At 34.2% G+C, this 20,134-nt stretch overlaps 1 protein-coding gene across 1 annotated transcript; it reads right to left on the reverse strand.

The window, feature by feature from the left end:
• Positions 1–5,822: 5,822 nt before the first annotated feature.
• Positions 5,823–8,911, reverse strand: LOC132171269 ((3S,6E)-nerolidol synthase 1). The gene is made up of 7 exons (XM_059582546.2): positions 8,651–8,911; positions 8,298–8,568; positions 7,835–8,207; positions 7,517–7,735; positions 7,295–7,433; positions 6,912–7,160; positions 5,823–6,356 (listed from the first exon to the last, which is right to left on the reverse strand). Exons 1-7 carry the CDS (start codon positions 8,831–8,833, stop codon positions 6,066–6,068), a joined length of 1,725 nt encoding a protein of 574 aa, XP_059438529.2. The 5' UTR covers positions 8,834–8,911; the 3' UTR covers positions 5,823–6,065.
• Positions 8,912–20,134: the final 11,223 nt, after the last annotated feature.

Here is a 20,134-nt window from a genome sequence, read left to right on the forward strand (position 1 = left end):
ATTGTTTGCTTCTGAATTCCAATTTGTGTTTGGCATAGGGTCTTAAGAGAGGATAACAAGCACAACCAAAAGTTTTTAAAAAGGTGTAGTCTGGCTCCTTATTGTATAGTTTGGTGAAAGGACTTGAATTTTGGAGAGTAGGGGTAGGCAATCTATTGATGAGATACACGGCAGTACTGACAGCTTCAACCCAGTATTTAGAAGAAAGGTGGGATTGAGCTAGGAGACTAAGACCAGATTCAATGATATGCCTATGTTTTCTTTCTGAAACTCCATTTTGTTGAGATGTATGTGGACATGTGACTCGATGAAGAACACCATGTGTTGACAGAAATTTAGTAAAGTTATGAGAGGTGTATTCACCACCCCCATCTGTTTGAAGTTGTTTAATTTTAAGGGAAAATAAATTTTCTATCAAGCACTTGAATTTAACAAAGGTTTCAAAAACATCTGATTTGAGTTTTAGAGGAAATAGCCAGGTGTATCTAGAGAAATCATCAATAAAGATAACATAACATTTGCTTCCATTGATTGAAGATAAAGGAGAAATCCATACATCACTATGAATAAGCTCCAATGGAGCAGTGGTAATACGACTTGACTCAATAAAGGGTAATTTTTTGCTCTTTCCTAATTGACATGAAACACAAATAGATTGACTCGACTTAACTGAAGACACAGGAAGGTAGTAGTTGTGAAGCAGATGCTGCAAGATTTGATGACTTGGATGCCCTAAGCGGTTGTGCCAAACTGAAGAAGACACCCTGATCCCAATTTGCGCAGTAAATGCTCTGACTTTATTTTTGGTGAAGTGTTGTAGCCTTAATGGGTAGAGACCATCTTCACTTGCCCCTTGTAGGAGGATCTTCCCTGTGAGGTTGTCCTTAATCAAGAAATAGGTATCAGTTAGTTTAAAATGGCAATTATTGTCACGACAAAATTTATTTATTGAAAGTAAATTTGTTGTAGCATCAGGACAATGTAAGATATTTTTAAGATGTAGGAGTTGATTTGAGCGAAGAAAAGAGGAAGAGCCAGTGTGGGAGATACCAAGTCCATTACCATTACCTACTGCTACTGTCTCATTACCCTGATATGGTTGCTGCAGAGTTAGATTTTCCAAGTCATTAGTGATGTGAGTATTGGCTCCACTGTCAGCAAGCCATTCATCTTCATCTTGTAGATCGTTGGATTGGGAAACCATTGCAGCAAGTTCAGATGGTGGATGTCGTCCTTGGAATGAATAATCCATGCGATGAAAGCAGTCCAATGCTTGATGATTGGAGCGGCCACATATCTGACAAAGAGGTTTGTTGGATGAGAGGATGCCAGGTTGAGAATTTCTCCTTGTAGTGTAGTTATTTCTCCTTGGAGTGTAGTTGTTGGGAGAATTGCTTCTTGGAGTGTAGTTGCTAGTGCTTCCAGTAATAGTTTTTCCTTGGGAGAAAGCAGGGGTTGGGAGTATACCAGGAGATCCGTTGAAAGTCTTCTTTGAGGGATAGGAATTTCTGTAATTGGAGAAATGTTTCCTTTGGTTGTTGAATCTTTGTTTGTAACCTGGCTTCTGAGCAGTCATGGCAAAGGATTGTGGTTCATCAATGGCAGCCTGATGTTCAATGAGTTGCTCGTGTCCAAGTAATTCAGACTGAAATTCTTCAAGAGACATAGTGGTATTCTTTGTTATCATGGAGTAGGTCATGACAAAAGAATTGTAGTTGGAGCTTAATCCACCAATGATGTAGGATACAAGGTCATCATCGGTGATGGGGCTGCCGGCGATAGCTAGCTGGTCAGCCAAGGATTTTGCACTTCGAATAAAGGTAACACATGGATTATTACCTTGTCTGAGAGTCTGAAGTTGGCGTCTCAATTGAGTGACGTGAGACCTTGATGGAGAAGCATAACGAGTGGCAAGGGTTTTCCATACTTGATTGGAGGTTTTACACCCATAAATAGTAGGCACAAGTGGAGCAGTTAAGGTTGCAATGAACCAACTGAGAATACATTGGTCTTTCTTTTCCCAGAGAATATATTCTGGATTTGGGACATCAGGAGTAGTTTTGTCCGGAGAAGATGGAATAAGCTTTGGTGGGCATGGCTCAGAGCCATCAACAATGCCCATCAAGCCGTTAGTTTTGAGGATGGGCTTAAATTGAAATACCCATCCGAGATAGTTGCTGTCATCGAGCTTGGATTGACAGAGATGCGCAATGTTTGGCATTGTGAAGGATAGAGCAGCGTTGCTGGATTGCGTCATGAGTGCAGTATCAAGGACACGGCAAGGAGATGCGGCTATGGTCTAGTGCGGCAAGGAGAAGAACAGCAATGAGGCTGTAATTTGGTGCAGCAAGAAGAAAGAAAGTAGGTGCGGCAATCTGGTGCAGTGCGGCAATGTTGGTGCAGTACAGCAGGTGCGGCAAGAGAAAAGGTGATCTGAGGGCAGCAAGAAGAGCTGCGAATTTGCCTGGAGAAGAAGCTGATTCCGTTGAAGAAGGCCCAAAAATTTGAGAGGGTCAAGGATCTTATTGAGAGGGGTATGAACCGTAAGGCTCTGATACCATGAAAGAAAGCAAAGAAAATTGCTTTTGGCGGAATGAAGTCTCAGCTTCGTTCTCATTGTATATATAGGCAAAGAGTTACAATTGTAATCAAGTTTGACAAACCCAAACTTGATACAAACTAGGAGACCTAATTCAATACAAATACAACTAGAACACTAAAGAGAAGAGATAAGAACAACTATAAGGATAATACTAAAAGATAAGAACAACTATAAAACAGACTCTATTGGTTCCTTAACATATACATGCATGTATATCTTCATTTAATTTCATATTTTGTTTCTTAAATTACAATGTGGTTCCATCTTTCTTAATCTGCATCTATCCCTTCATGAAAACCAAAACAATCAAAGATATTTGAGATATTTGAGATATATATATATACACTTTTGACTAGGATGTAGATATTATCATATTAAGGCAACTAAATATGTCAAGTTTTATGCAACTAAATAAATTTATGTTTTTTTTTTTTTTTCTAAATTCAAAAATTCAAATGCGTATTTATATGGAACTATGACTATATCCACTAAAATGAAAATTGTATTAAGATAGATTAGAAGTGGAAATTGCTGGGAATTACAGACAGAGTAATATTAGCAACATATTTGTTGTTTTCTCACAGAAATCCAATAACATATATAAGGCACATATTCTCTATGTATCTTTCACTACTGGACACCTCCATAATGTACATGTGTGGCTAGTAGCTAGTCTCATCTTCTAATCCACAAATGGTGCATAAAAGATCAAGAACTATTTGTCTTTTAAATAAATCCAATTTTTGCCGACAACAAATTATTGCAAGCCTTCTACACGAACAATTTGCTTCGCACTACAAAAAAAATGATATTTTCTGACGTGGCTACAGTACTAGAATTGTTGCCACGTCAGAAAATTTTCTGACGTTTGAATTTTAAAACGTCAGAAAATAATTTTTTAACGTGTGAATAGTGACACGTCAGAAATTTTCTGACGTGTTACAACAGACACGTCAGAAAATTCTGACGTGGCACACTGCCACGTCAGAAAATTTTGACGTGAAAATGTCCCACGTCAGAATTTTTCTGACGTGGCATTTTGCCACGTCAGGAAACTGTATATATTTATATATATATATATATATATATATATATATGCAGATAATTATATATAGATATATAATTATGTATAATTTTTTTTTTTGGGAGACTTTTTCTGACGTGCGATGTGTGGCACGTCAGAAATTTCTGACGTGCCACACATGGCACGTCAGGAAACTTCCTGCTTGGGCGGGAGTTTAAAAATTTTTCCCACTTTTTTTTTCTTTTTATTCTTGCCTCTTCATTTATTCCCCACACTCTCTCTCTCTCCTCTCTCAATCTCCCTCTTCTGATCTGCACAGGACGGAGCTCCTCTCTAGGGGAAGAAGAAAAGAAAATGTGAAGAGAAAAAGAAGACAAGCAGCAGATTGAAGAATAGCAAAAGAAGAAGAAGAAAAATGAAAGAAGAGAAGCAGATCTGCTTTTCTTCTAGAAGAAAAAAAAAAATAAAAGGAGAAGAGAACAAGAACAAGAAGAAGAGAAGATAAGAAAATTTTTTGAGTTTTTGAAGATTTTTGTTGGGTTTTGAGGTTTGGGTTTTTGATTTTTGGAAGACTTTTTCGGTTTGGGTTTTTGTAAATGGAGAAAAGAAGAGAGCTAGAGACAGTGAGAAAATGGAGAAAAGGGAGAACATGGAGAAAAGAAGTAGATCAAAAACGAATTGAAGAGAAAAAAAGAGGAGAAAAGAAGCAGCTGGCATGGGGAGAAAAGATCTGCAGAGAAATTCGCAGAGAAATTTGCAGAGAAATTCGAATTTCTCTGCGTGAGGGAGCTGTACAGCAGGAAGGTGTGCATCACCTGCACGGCAGGAATCCTCAAAAAAAAAATAATAATTTAAATTAATAAATTTTTAATTCAAAAACAAAATTTCAGAAAAAAAAATTTTTAAAAAAAAAAATTAATTTTTTAATTTTCTGACGTGTCAGAATTACCACATCAGAAAATTTTCTGACGTGGTAATTCTCACACGTCAGAAAATTTTCTGACGTGTTACCTACTCACACGTCAGAAAATTTTTTTTCCTGACACCTACGTTTCTGACACTCGACACGCGTCAGAAACAACCCGTCAGAAAAATTTTCTGACGTGTCGGACACTAGAACACGTCAGAAAACGCCTGTCATTAAAAAATAGTTTTTTTGTAGTGTCGTTAGGAACTTACATCTGCCAAATTTTCTTCCATAGATCATATGCAATAGGAAGCTCCAAAAAGGCTCTTAATTATGATGATTTAGAGTTTATACAAACTAGCTCATAACCCGCGCTATGCGCAAGATTCTTTATTATAATTTAATCTTAAATGTCTCATTTAAAATTATAGGTTAAAAAAAAAAAAAACTTATTTAAATTAAAAAAAAAAAAAAATTAAAGTTATACATAAGTAAATTGCAATCACATATCTTTCCATGAAATTGATTAAATAAACTTTGTGCAACCGTCAACTTCTATAGGAAAAGGTTTTGAAACGTTGTAGTTGCCGTGCCGTAGAAGGAGCTAGAAATGTGTGTTTAGAGTGAGAGAGACAGACAAGATTTAGGGTGAGAGGGAGAGAAATAAACGTGAGATAATAAAAAGAACGGTCATCAAAATGCATTAATTAAGGAAAAATCGTGTTTTAATAAATGAAGAGATCTTAATGCATTAAGACACTTAATTTATTAAAAAAAAATAGAAAAATGAAAAACCCTTTCAATATTTGTAGTTTGCACGGTTCAATTATTAAAAATTATGAGCCAAAAAATTTAAAATTTAAACAAAATATTGTCAGTGTGAAAAGGTTACCTCCTATTTGATTTTTTTGGCCAATGGATCTTGTTTTTGTTAATGTTAGCGAGTTGAAAAAGAGAAAGAGAGAAGTGGAGAGAGAGTCGATTGTGGAGAGAAAAAAGAAGAGAGAGACTAACGTTGGATAGTGGAGAGAGTTGAGAGAGAGGGACATGGAATGAGAGTGAAAGACTTGTAAAGAGAAAAGAATTGTGCACGTGTTTTTTCTTTCTTTTTCCTTTTTATATGGAAACCACAAATTGGAAGCTGATGAATCTGAGTTGATGGCGGTTATGGCAAGGAAGCTTTGGCTCCGAAGAAACTCGAGGAACATCCAATGGGAGGGATTTAATTCATCCTTCTCAACCGGTCATACTTAACAGTTTAAATATAAATTATGGCCAAATTATAGATTTATATAAATGTAACCATTAAAAAAACATATCTAATACATACATAATCTTAACACAGTAAGAGCTTGGGAATTGAAGATAAAGGCTTTTTCAGAACATCAAGTTGAAGGAGTAATTTTACTGGATGGCTGGCAGCTCATTGGCTTAGTTTCTAATACATCCAATAAAGCTGTTTACAATATAGAAATTACGCAAAGGCTTGATATATATATATATATATATATATAAATTTTTTTTTTTTTCCCTTAAAGTGAGACGCTTTCATAAAGCACGGATTTCAAATGCTCCTGGAAGCTTGGAAGGCAATGGTTGTCGTCATAATTATACAACAATGGAACCATTCTTGCAATATTAAGAGAAGCCTTAGTGAATGCTGCTGGAAATGGATTTGGAGAGAGGCACTCTTTGTTTAGCCGCTTCCATGCGTCTGCAATCATACTCACAACCTTCTCTCGTGCCTCTTTGATGGAGCAACCTTGGTGTTCCTTCACGTAGTAGTCTATGTATGATCCATCGCGCCCTTCTTGACTCTCATCCTGTACTCACATCAACCATTTTGTGTAAAGAATTTTCAATTTCTCTTTGAAAATATTCTTAAACATATTTTGATTTCAGGAAATATTTCCTTGTGATTTCTGTAATAAATTTTTTTTTTTTGGTCTAAAAATCTTGTCCGAGGGTCCTCAACAATATTGTCGCAATGCCTCACAAGTCGACACAAGTTTCCTGTGGCAGGTACAGATAGGGCTGCAGCTGGCACCACAAAAATGTTGGCCAAATGACTAGAAATGGCCTGGATGTCACTTTAATGACCATTCCATTCATTTATATTCCTTGTACTTTATCTTTTTCTTTATCTTTTTTTTTTTTTTTTAATTTTATTTATGTGGTATCGTACGTGTTTTTAGTTCTTCATATAATTGAACGGTCGAAATTAAAAGTACAGCAACAGAGATTCATAAAATATCACCTGATATTTTACTGGCCAAACAAAAAACCCAAACCAATAAAGGAGACGATATATGGCAAATTTTAGTTCTATTTTGGTGAATTTTTAAAACAGAAGAATATCTTAATAATTGGCAGCTTACCATGGCACTTCCCAAGTCATCCCAAAGCCGAAGAATTGTGGCCGGAGAAGAAATAATGCCCGGTAGGTTATCCACAAGATCTTCAGTTTCCTTGGTTACACGTTGGCCCAAAAGAAAGAAAGTGTGAACAAGTACGACATGAACCCCTGAACTAATAACTGCATTTTCCAAATACTCTTCTGACTTGGGTGAGTGCCCAGAAGCAAACCATTTCGCCTCTACTAGAAAGGCATTGCACAAACTCGCCCACTGCAGTTGCAACAATCATGGAGATGTGCGTCATATTTATAATTTTCATGAAGATATATATATGCTTTATTTTTATTGACAATAAATATTTTTCTTTTCAGATGGTATGATTAATTATTGACATATATAAATACCGTCTTTCTTAGAGCGTCTATTGGGTTCCATCCATGCTTTTGATGTAACTTGTTACTAATTTCATTGGTGATGTCGTAAAGAGCCTTGAAGCATATCTTCATGTACTCGGGTAGTTGCTCAAGAGCAGCAAAATCCCATCTGTGTGCAATTTATTAATCAGTAACATTGGTTGATAGGGCAAGAGAAGAGAAAATTAATTCCTGTGATATATAGATGCATACTTGTTGACAGCTTCTGTGAAGAGAGTGAGTTCCTCAATCGTTCCATAAACATCGAAAATGTCGTCTATTATGTAGATAAGAGAAATGGGTTTTGTGAGCTCAACCCTTTCGTCTGACATGTCTGGATCTGTAAGACACACCATTGAACAAATGTACCATTTGAGTGGTTGGTTCCTTGCAAACTTTAGCTCCTTAGACAAACCAAGATCTGCCCACCATCTATATATGATGAAAAAGATTTACGTTAATTAGAGGTGAATAATTATCTTGGCAATTATGCATGAGATCAAGTTGTGGATCAATATATATTAAACTTACTTGGAAATTTGAACAATTTCCTTTTGGTGCATGGATTGGACCATATTGAAATCCATTTTTGCTAGTAGTTCTAAATCATTCGGCCATCCATTTATCTGCTGAAAATTACCAAAAAAGTTTTTGGCCATGAACCTTGCCAAGCTTTTGTGGTAAGGATGCCTCAAAGTATTCCTAACAACTCTGACTTGGCTCTCATCAAGATGTCTCACCCGTGCATTCAGCTGCTGCTCGCTAAACTTTCCAGCTTCATCAAGTATGTCTTCATCTTCTATATTTAGTTGTGAAGCTTCATACAAAGCCATCAATCCGTTAATATCTTCAGCCAGTTCTTTGTTGAACTTTCCCTCTTTGCTCTTAAAGTTGTTAAATATATCTGTTCCAAACCATAATTAATGGCTTTAACATATAGATATAGAATAAGCTAGGTTTAAGGGGTAAAGAAAAGTTATTAATTAATACCGACCGGCAGGCACATAGTAGCCTTGTTGCCTCAACAGTCGAAAGCGTAGAGCAACCTCATGAAGCTCATGACCGCAGTCACCGCCATGAGCCACGTATTTTACATAATGCCCATGTAAAATTGCTCCAATCTCTTCCTGAAAGTAGTTGTCAATTCCAAGACGTTGGATAGCATCAATCATGTATAAACTTTCAAATGGATGATCTTCTCCTATTTTCCGTAGCACATGCCTGCATACTTCCATTTTTTGTGCATGTTGGACACCAACAAAACCCTGCATATTGACCGACCGTGTCAGCTTTAGAAAATTGATTAATAAGGTGATAAAGACAAATTAAATATGGCACAAAACATACCATATCTTGTTTAATCCCATAGTTGTGTGGTTCTAAGGGAGGAGAAGCCGATGTGAGATCATGAGCAATGCTCCAATAGTGTTGAGCACTAGTCATGGAGCTCAGGCTGTAGGGGTTTGGATTGTCAGTATGTGAATTTGGGGCAATGGAGGGAGCAAAGAAGGATTCAGTCGTCGATGCCATGGAGGAGGAGAAATGAGTATATCTCAGAGCTAGTGATTGAGAGAGGGAGGGAGGGAGCCGGGAGATTTTCTTTCGGAAAGTTTTATGGTACGTAATTAAGAAGATGGTCTTGATCCTATTTATAGTTTTTTCACATGCGCCCACTTATCAAAAGCTTCATACATATCATCACTGTATACCGGCGTCCGCTGTTTTGGATCACGTGTAACACGTTGGGAGATAAAGCTGCATTTTTTGTGACCTCAGGTAATTCAAATTATAGAAACTAAAGAGAAAATGTATTATTGCTTTAATAAAGAGAAAATGTCACGTGTTTTTTTAAATACTTATTTTTTTGACGTGACTAAAAATTATTATTGATGTGAAACAAGCACAAATTATGAGAACTTTGTGCTTGTCTTTTTTCAGCACCTACCGAGAGCCTGTCCTGATTACCACATGTAGACAACATTAAATGCGTTTGTCCCGGTAGACCGGTTTCAAAGCGTGCTCTCCATTGCGAGTAGGAATGGGCAAAACCCGCTCGATCGGTATTGACCCAGCCGGACCTATGTTATCAACCGCAGCCGATTAACAGTTAATAATCACATATCTAAACCGTATTCGCATCTCCATGTACAGTTTTACGCAAAATCAACCAAACCAAGCTCTTCTTCAAATTGTGATTGCTAATTCTAATTCGTCGGTTCTCTCTATTAGAAGATAAAATCTGATTAAGTCAAGCATATCCAAACAAGGCAACAATCTTATAATTTACTCCTCTATGTTTTATGAGATTGCATATTACTTTTCATCACAACTCATGATTTACGCCATAATATATGGGATGTGCTCCATTCATATGCCTATATATTGTTCTCTCTTGTAATGTTCAAATTACTAAATAAAGATGTAATCCTTTGTATTCTCTTCTTCTTCTCTTTCTTCTTCTCTTTACAAATTTTCTTCCTTTAGCATGTATTTTCACACTCTCCATGTTTTTCTCAAAATCTCGGGTTTTAAAGGTAGCCCCTTTCATTGTCGTTCTCAAATTCGCTGCAAAAGAGATTTTTGATGCTAAACCTGAATTTTTCTGTCTATGCATGAAATTCGATTCAATTTGGCTTGGCTCAAATTCACATTCCATTTCCAATACCGGCCCCTTGGGTCAAAATTCGAAAACCACCCAATTTCGGTCCAAATGGGTTCAGAAACAAGTCGATCGTCACTGCGAGAATGAACTTTTAGCCATAAGATATTGTATTATAAATAATAGGAAAAAGTAGGCACACCCTCATCAAAGTATCACTTTATTATTAATGTTCCTCATAAACTACCAATTGGGTCAATATTTCCCTAAACTACAAAATAAATAAATAAAAAGTAATGCCCTCTCGAATGACAAAAATACCATTCTAAAAAATTAAAAAATGTTTAAAAAAAATAATAATAAAAAAAAAATAATCCAAGGGGTTGGCTGAACCAATATCTCCCACACTTAGGGGTGGTGGCTGAGCCACCCTCGAACCTTTTTTGGGAGTTGGTTTTTGAACTATCACTTCTTTATTTTTTATTATTTTTGCTTTTTTGTTCTTTTTTTTTCCAAATTTATTGAAATATTTTTGTCTTATTAAATAAATTTAGGGTCTTTTTTGTCTGTCCTTGGAAGGCATTGACATTTTTCTAGGAGTTTAAGTGTGACCTTGACACAATTGATTGTTTGAAGGGGACTTTGACAATGAGATGCTAGTTTGAAAAAGTTATGTATAATTTTCCCTAGGTAATATCATAGATTTAGAAGGGTTTATGCTAGGTTATAAAAGGGCTCCTGAATTAGGGCCAATTTTTAAAGAAATTTCTTTTTGAGGTACAAACGGTGATACGTACTTCTAAAGTCAGTGAAAATTTTTCCTAATAACTTTGAGTAGGATCGGATTTAGTGTTTCACTTATAAATTATAAGAAAAACTTCACATGCAAAGACTCTCGGAACTTTTACTTGTTTTGAGAATACTTTCCCCAAGTTGAAAAACTCTCAATTTTACCTATTGAACTTCTAATTTGATGCAATCTCCCCCCTCAGGCTATAAAACAAACAATGAAAGAGATGAATTGGCCTTTATACCCCTAAAACTTTTATAAAATTTTAAATTTACCCTTAATTTCAAATTATTATTATTATTATTATTTTGTATTTTTTATAGCTTCGGGTAGGAGTCAACGCCAAAAATTGATGGAGGGGATAGACGGCATAAAACTAAAAGTTCAAAGAGTAAAATTGTTGTTGTTGTTGTTTTTTTTTGTTTTTGTTTTTTTTGTTTTTTTTTTTTTTTTTTCCGAAAATTCAATAAGTCTATAAGAAACCCTTAAAGAAAAAAAATAAATAAATAAATAAATTACTTGGTCGTTAGATAAGCCCTAGTCACTTTCAGAGCACTTGTGGCCAGCGTACTTCACAAGCTGATGTGAAGCACTCAAGACGATCGACGGCCACTCGATCGAGTGCTTGATTCAATTATTGTAGACAATAGTACTCAGACTAACGTCGATCCCATGGGCCACCATTTTTTTCTTGCTTGCAAGTTTCCAATAGACTGGTCCTCCACTAATTCCCCCCTTGTTAATTTCCTCGCCAGTAGTACAGTTGGTCTCATCCACTCAATTTCCACAACTCCTGATCTCAAAGAAACTAATTAGAACTTTTGCACCTTCTCTAGTGATGTTAATTTGCAGCCTCCCATCTGGAAAATTATTATGTCCTTCTTTGAATTAGGGTTTGAGGAAATGAAGGACGGTCGTAGGACCACCATTGATAGTGGGAATATTCAACGTCTGAAGAAATTAAACACGTTACAATCCTGCTCATTCATTTCTCATCCATCTTTTTCCATAATATATAATTCCAACGCCTATAATTCAGACTAGCTAGTGCTGGTCATTTTCAGCGTGAATCAGGTGGTGCCTCAATAAAAATTGAGGCATAATTAGCAGGCAAAAGTTAATATGATAATCTATTTTATCTTTAGGTGCTTTTGTAAAGTAGGGATTTAATTAGTTGTGTTATAAAATTGACGACACGTGCGTAATCGGAACTCGATCGTAATAACCACAAACTAAAGTCAATGCGTGATCATAGCAAGCATATATAACATATAAAAATGAACCTTCTTCCCCAATTTTTTATTTTAATTTTTTGAATAACACAATGGTGAGTTTATTGATGCTCAAGCTTTGCAGCAATTCCTGTTTGTCATTTCTCTAAGGTTGATTTCAACAGCGATCTACAGAGTGGAATATTTTTTTTTTTTTTTTTTTCAATTTCTTTTAGTTGTTTTCTAAGGATTTGTTTGTACGAAACCTTAAGAGTAACAATCTAATTAGATCTCTGGTCTGTCTTTTATTTACTCTCTGGTTCTTTCCTATGAGCAAATCATTGATCGATAGTGGAGAAATTATTATGCATATGAAAGAATTGTTACTGATTGTAAAGACCTCAAAGGGGATTGCGTTTGGTGCACTTATAGTGGAGATGGAGAAGCCAAAAAATTACTGTCTAATTGAGAAAGTTGTGATGGACGGGCACTGGCTAGAGCCGTGGTTTGCCGGAATATGCTATAGATATAGAAATTGATTGGAACTGTAACATTCAAAGAGTTAAACAAAGCATAGATCAAATTTGGATGAAAGAAATTTCTTATTGTAGTTATGATATTGTTTTATTAGAGCAAAATGCTTTATTTTTATGAAATGAATAGAGAAGAATCATTGTTATAAAAATAAATAAATAAATAAAATAAGACATCCTTAATTTTATTATTATTTTTTTGACAAATTTAATATATAAAAAAATGAGGACTCTTTATTAATTAGGGACCTTAAGCAGTAGCTAGCATAATTGGCCTAGCAATAAATTCCAGCGCCCCTGTGACAGAATATACTTATTACCACGTGACATTAAGCCAACCTTGTGCCAATGAAACAGACTGGTACTGTACCAGACCTCTTCCTCAATTCCAAAAAAAAAAAAAAAAATCTTTACCTTAAAATTAATTTCAATATTTCTACTTTTTATACCACATCAATTTTTTTAATTATTATTATTTAAATAAAAAAATCACTACAAAACAAATTTTTTACATTTTTTCATATAAAATATATTTTTTTCGCTTTTCTCCACAAAATATTTTTACTAAAACTAATTAAACACATATTCCTAAAAAGACACTACAGTGTCGGCAGTGGCCCGGGCTTTTTGGCAAACACTACTTATGAAGTTGTTGTCATCCTCCTGTTTTGAATTTAAACATTTTTTTTTTCTTTTCAAATGTTGGTAGGTTGACTTACTTAGTCGACACGTTGATTCTGTTCTTGAACCCACTTTCTTAAAGAAATAAAAGGCGACAAGATTGTGTATGAGAGTTATATATAGACATCCACGCGTAGCAATAGCCACTAATTAGCTTGCCTAATTTTGGGAATAAGATTCTCTCTGGTCCAAAATAAATTAAAATATATTCAGTTCATGACTAGAATTTTTTCTTAAAAATCCTAAAACCACAAATAGAACATCTGTCCATTAACTAAAAATAATAATAAAATATTATTTTAAATTTAAATAAAAATACAAAAAATAATAAAATATTAAGAGGTGGCTGGCCACCCCATTGGAGGTGGCTAGACCACCCCAGTTTGGGGCTGGGGTGGCTTCGGCCACCCCAAATGGCCGGTCTGGGGTGGCAGAAGCCACCCCTAAGCCCAACGGGGGTGGTCCGATCACCCTAAAGGGCCAAACAAATTATTATCTTTTTTTTTAAGATTTGGCCATTGGGGGTGGTCCGGCCACCCCCAAGGGCCAAAAGAATTTTTTTTCTTTTAGATTTGGCCCTTGGGGGTGGCCGGACCACCCCCAAGGGCCATGGGGTGGCCGAAGCCACCCCAGACCCCCCAAGGGCCAAATGAATTCGAAGCCAAACTAGTCCCAAACTGGGGTGGTCCGGTCACCCCATTGAGGGTGGCCTTAATATTTTATTATTTTATTATTTATTTTTATTTAAATATAAAATAATATTTTATTATTATTTTTAGTTAGTAGACATATGTCTTATTTGTAGCTTTAGGATTTTTAAGAATAAATTCTAGTCATGAACTGAATATTCTCCAGTCCAAAATGAATTGGAGATGATCCTATTCCCTAATTTTGTAGCTCCTTTGATTACTTTGTAGCTACATTAATCGTCCCTTAATTACGACCATTTAAATGTCCTTATTGCAGCATTAATTCTCTGTGTAAAATATGCCCTGACCTCCTTTCATATTAGGGTTTGAGGAAATTAAGGATTGGTGGTCGTGAGGAAAGTAGGAATGTTCAACGTCTGAGAAACACGTTACAAACTTACAATCCAAAAGAATGGCCGCAGGTAACAGCTTAATTTTCTATCCATCTCATCGTTTTCTTCTTCTTTTTTTTTTTTTTCAAAGAGAAATGAAAACAACGACAAAGGAGTAAAGTTGAACAAATATTCTGTTCATAAATAATACTACGTACGTACAGTGCCCTACCGAAGAATATAGATGAGGTGGGGATCTGGTCAATACTTGCAACACGTATAATTCAAATTAGTACTGGCCATGCATCTTCAGCGTGAATCAGGTGGTGGGGCTCAATAAAAATCGAGACATAAGGCAAAAAGTTCATTAATATGAGGTATTTTTAATTTTAAAATATTAAAACACATTAATTTAGAAATCATTCTTTTAATCATTTGAGATGTTAGATTACTAATCAATTTTTCATGTTAAAATTTTGTTAATATATTATTCTCAATAGCTATATAATATAACTAATTTTTTTTATTTTCTGGTAAGATAAACAATTATAAATATAATTTAATTAGTTGTGTATAAAGTCGACCGAACTCATAATAACAACAAATTAAAATCAACTGTGGTCCGTGACTTATAGTAAGTATAACATATAAAATATCAAAGAAATAAGGAATAATATAACAAAAAAAAAAAAAAAGATGCGTTGAAAGAAAATAAGGAGAAAAAATACAAAAAGAAGTGGGTCATGCTCTAGTTTATAATTTTTCTAAATTTTAAATATGGTACATCACTTTATATATATATATATATATATATATATATATATATTGACATGTGACATGTCCATTTTAAGTGATATTTTATAGATTCTGATGCATAAAAACAACTTAAATTCCATGTCAACAATCGTAGAGAATCCCACGCGTGAATCATAAACATATCTCAGATTGTCTGTAGCTAGTGTCACAAAAAGCGATGAAGACTTTTACAGACGATGAATATAATTGAACCAACGTGTCAAAGCTGGAGCTTGAATTAGTGGTTACCATGGGCCTACGGCCTCTTCTGCCACGTTTATATCGTACTTTGACATGCCCCACCTAAATGAAAAATGATACAACACCTTAAACACGCGCGCTATTTTATTAGGTGTTAATTAACCTTTTCAATCTTTGACTGATTGGAAGGTCTTCAATCGTTTGCATGGTGAAACATGCACGAGCAAACAACACGTGTTTGGAAACCATGCTAGCAGCAGTCTCATCTATCTCCCTCCGATTGTTAGTGAAAAGGATCTACCTCCCTCCACTCGGTCTACTTAGGGCTTTCTTTTATTTTCTTTTGTAGTCGTTGTTGTGGTTGTCGTAATTTCCTTTAAATGAATGTACCAAAAAAAAAAAAAAAAAAATCTTTGATAGGGTGGTGTATTATTTTAAGATATATACCCTGTTAGGGCGGAATTAAAATTTTAGATGAGGGATAAAACTAAAAATTAAAAATTTTAGAGGTATAAATTAATTTAGAGTGGTCCATTTCATAGAAATACCTAACATTCAGAACAATTTTTCAAAATTTTGTAATTTATTATTATTATTATTATTATTATTATTTTTAGAGGACCCCAGAGCCTAGCCCCAAGGTTATAAATAATTCAACCTCCATACGCTGTATTTTAGAGATAGAGGTTTTATAAAGAGGGAGAACAGTGTTTTTCCCCTGTTTGTTGTCAATCTTGGTGAACACCCACGTTAAATTCTGATTTCTTAGAGTATGCCTAGCAGTCTAGCCAAATTTTACTCACCAAAATAACCAAAAACACATTTTTAGTTATTTTTTTGGTTATTTTGACAACTCACTTTTTTAGAGCACTCATAGCAGCCTTACTACTTTAACAATCTACTTTCACTATTTCATTTAAATATTATTTTTCAAAAATTTATTTATTCTTTTTTTAACTTTTATATTTTTGAATATTTGTATTTTCTTAATGGTTTATTTTAAGAATATTTGTCTTATTCGAACCGTAATATTTTTAAAATGTTGAATCTTTAATATATATGTTGAATTTTAATAATATTTATTCTAGCGGTAATATTTTTCTAACAATAATATGTTGAATCTTTTTTTTTTTGCGAATAAACTTTGGTAGCAAACTATCATTCCATGATCTTTGAATGCCCAACTGTGCCGGTTGTCAGCATGATTGCTAGAACCATGAAGAAAAAAAGAGAGAAATAAAAAGTAAAATGGAAGAGAGAGAAAATAAATATATTTGTTTAATAATTAGGCGAATAAATAGTAAATTTTAAGTTTGATGAGTACTTTTCACCTTACTAATTTTTTTGTTAAAGTGGTGAGGTTGAAAAATGTACATTTAAACTATTTTGATTAAATTATCTCACCAATTTAATAAAAAAGTGGATTTGGTAAGGCTGCAAGGAGTGCTCCTATTTATTGATTCTCTTTTATTTTATTTTATTTTATTTTATTTTATTTTTTTTATCTTTATTCAACATCTCTTATATATTGATTCACATTTCTTCTTCATTATTGATATCGATTATAGAGTACAACGTGCTTAAGGGGTATCAATGATAGAGTACTAAAATCTGGTTATGATCGATGGGAGTAACTCAATAATTCAATAATATAATTTTTTTTTTTTTTTTTGGCGTTTACTACGTGGACGATAATTGGTACACTACAGCCTACAGGTGGGTCCTTCCCATGTGTGCTATTTCGGGTACGATAAATGTGATCATTCTTTATTTGACTTTAAGAAAATGGCTTTTGCATGATTACGTACAATAATAATTTGAGATTGAAATTATATCCCAGTACGTGGAGCTCAGTCTTTGGCATGTTTCTTTTCTTCCAAAATGTTCAACAATTATTGCCACAGTTTTATGTTTCTGAACTTATCTTCCTTGGAGGGAGGAAGGTACTTCTAAACAACCATAGCAGTCCAAAAAGCCCAACCGGCAGAGGAAGAATTTTAAGAACCACAACCATGAAAAGAAAAAGAAAGGTGATTGCTTTTTTTGTGGCAAGCCAGGCCGTCCATTACAAGAAGGACTGCCATTTTTTAACGAAGAAAAAATAAGCTTCTAATTCAAAAGAAAAATCCATGGCCGTGATTTCTGAGATGAATATTCAAAGAAGCGTTTAAGGTAGATTGACGAGCAATGAAATAAATTAAGACATAGGCTTTGATTTGTGTTGTAAGGCTTTGTTTTAAGAGTAATTCTACATTTACTCTTACTTCCTTCCACCAATTTGTTTTAAACCCGTGAATGTGAATTACTTACGATGTGTATACATATTTTTCTCGTGGGCTCAAATCGATGAAATGAATGTCTATTAGAAGAGACAATAATTAATGCTAAAAAAGAAGACCAATGTTTTGTTTATGTGTCTTTTCAAAATTGTTGTGGGTTTTAAAATTACCATTGAATTTTTATCTAATGATAATTTTAAGAGCCACATCAATTTTGGAAGAACACAAGAAGGACATAAAGAATTCCTTAAAAAAAGTATAAACTTAATCTTCTTAATATTTTTTGAAGTTAAATATAAAAAGTAATTTCAACAAATATCCTTTTAGGTTTTTATTTGAAAATATGTTTCAAGAATTAATAATCCCATGAAATCATTTCTAATAAACTAGATGAATAATGAGTAATGCTACATATGCTACATCCTCATCCTATTAAGCCTATGTCGCAGTGTTTATTAAATATTGATTTTTTTATTATTATTATTTTTAACAATGATTAGTCCAAGGGTTGATGAGCGACTATCATGCATTAGACCAATGGGATAGGACCGAGTGGGATAGAAGTCTAGCATAAATGTACATAGCTCGATGAATAAATAATAATGCTACATGCTATACCCTTCTATCAACCATAATTTTTACTCTGGCCTATTTGTTTCTGGATCAACCGTTAAAAATTTTTGCCTGAGATTTGGGCATCCGCGTTTTTTGGCAGTGCTTTCTATGGAAACAATCTCTTCCTCTCTGTCTCGCTCTCTATGTCTGGTTTTTTTGTTTTTGTTCTATGACAAGTGCTTTTTGGTTTGTGTTAAATAGATGTTGGAAGATTGTGGCTTTAAAAAGCAAACCGTAGGTTCATCTTTTAAAAAGTGATGTCTTTTTTGAGATATGCAATTGTTTTTTTTCTTTTGTGGGGCTTGTATTGTCCCTTAGTGTGCATGTGTAAGATGGTGCTTGTGCTTGTAAGAATATTCATGTATGGATGTAAGTCTTAACGGAAAACGCAGATAAAGACGACAACGAGAATCGTTGGGGAAGATGAAGACGACGGCAGCACAGTGAATATAGAAGGATTAGGTTTATTTAATTTGATGTGGAGTGTGTGTTGGAGCCTCAAAATGACGTGGAAAAACTTATTAGTAATTTTTTAAAAGCATAAATAAAAAAGAACACATGTTTTATTTTATTGGGTGTGATGTGGCAATGTAATGGTTTTCGTTAAGTTATTTAACGGAAAATGAGTTCAGGGAGTAAAATGTTATTTTGGCATACCCTATGGACCTATAAATTAGTTTTTAAACCACATAGAGTGATTTGTAAATTAGGTCAACCACATGGACTAATTTTGCATTTATCCTTTCTTTCTTTTTTTTTCTTTTTTTTTTTTTTTTTTTTTTTTTCATTTGTGTGATTGAATCGAATTTTTTTTTGAAATTTTTTGCTTTTGAAAGCAAAATAAAACTCAAATAAATGATTTATTTGATTGCATTAAATACGGAGTGAGAGATTTTGTTTTATTTTGTATTCATAAAAAAAGGATTTGTTATTTTACTCTGTATTTTTTTTTAAAAAATGTTTAGAATTATATGAGTTTTATTTGTATTGAAATATAATAGGTATCATACAAATATCATCACAAATTATACATATGGAAACAAATATTATTACATGTTTAAATTTTTATGGATTAAAATAAAATTAAGTGCCTTATGATAGTTTTTTTTTTTTTTTTTTGGTGATTTATACTAGGGTTGTAATCGAGTCATGTCGAGTCAAGTTTTAGGATGTCAAGACTAGCTCGTTTACGAAGATGCTTATTCGAGCCGAGTTATGAAATATGTGTTTAAGCTCAGCTCGTTTAAATTTTGGGCGAGCTCGAGTTTGTTAGTAATCCAAACAACAAGATTACTAGGGATCTATATCCAAATTTTCAAACCTAGTAGTGTGGGCATCAGCAGGGATCCCTATCCAAATTTGTCAACCTAGTAATGTGGGTTGCTATTAGCGCGAACTAGCTTATGCCCAACCTAATAGTAGTTTAGATTTTACAAATTGCGGGCAGGGGTGGATGGACCCCAAACTATAAGTTAGTTTCGCGCTAATATCAACCCACATTAGTAGGTTGACAAATTTGGCTAGGGATCCCCGCTGATGCCCACACTATTAGGTTTAAAAATTTGGATATAGATCCCTAGTAATCTTGTTGTTCAGATTATTAACAAATATGAGATAATTAATATGAGGCCCACCTGCTGTAACATCCCCAGCTCGTTAAGGGCGAGTTTGCTACTTTTCTTCTTTCACAACAAAAATTTTTGCAAAGATCTATAAGGTCTACCAGAGTACTTGAATTTAAAGGATACGATAAATGTATAAAACATTATTCAAGAGATTTTATTACAAGTGAAATTAGAAATCATTAAACTTTAGTGCGGAATATTATTACAATTACTGATATGAAAAGACTTTGAAAATTAATAATTATTCCCATCCCCATTCCGGCCTCCTATTCCAGCATCCTTTCTACCTGAAAACAAGAAATAAAACTGAATGAGCCCAAGGGGGGCCCAGCAAGTAAAATCCACAACCATAAATAGTTTTACTCCTTGTTCTCAGTTTTGAAAATCATTTTCGCAAATAAATATACTTTTAACCATAATAATATATGTATGTACGGTTGCATCTCCCTTAACATATACATACTATTACATCTAGTAATAG

This window comes from Corylus avellana, chromosome 1, assembly GCF_965113065.1.
Source record: "Corylus avellana chromosome 1, dhCorAvel1.hap1.2, whole genome shotgun sequence".
Classification (NCBI taxonomy): domain Eukaryota; kingdom Viridiplantae; phylum Streptophyta; class Magnoliopsida; order Fagales; family Betulaceae; genus Corylus; species Corylus avellana.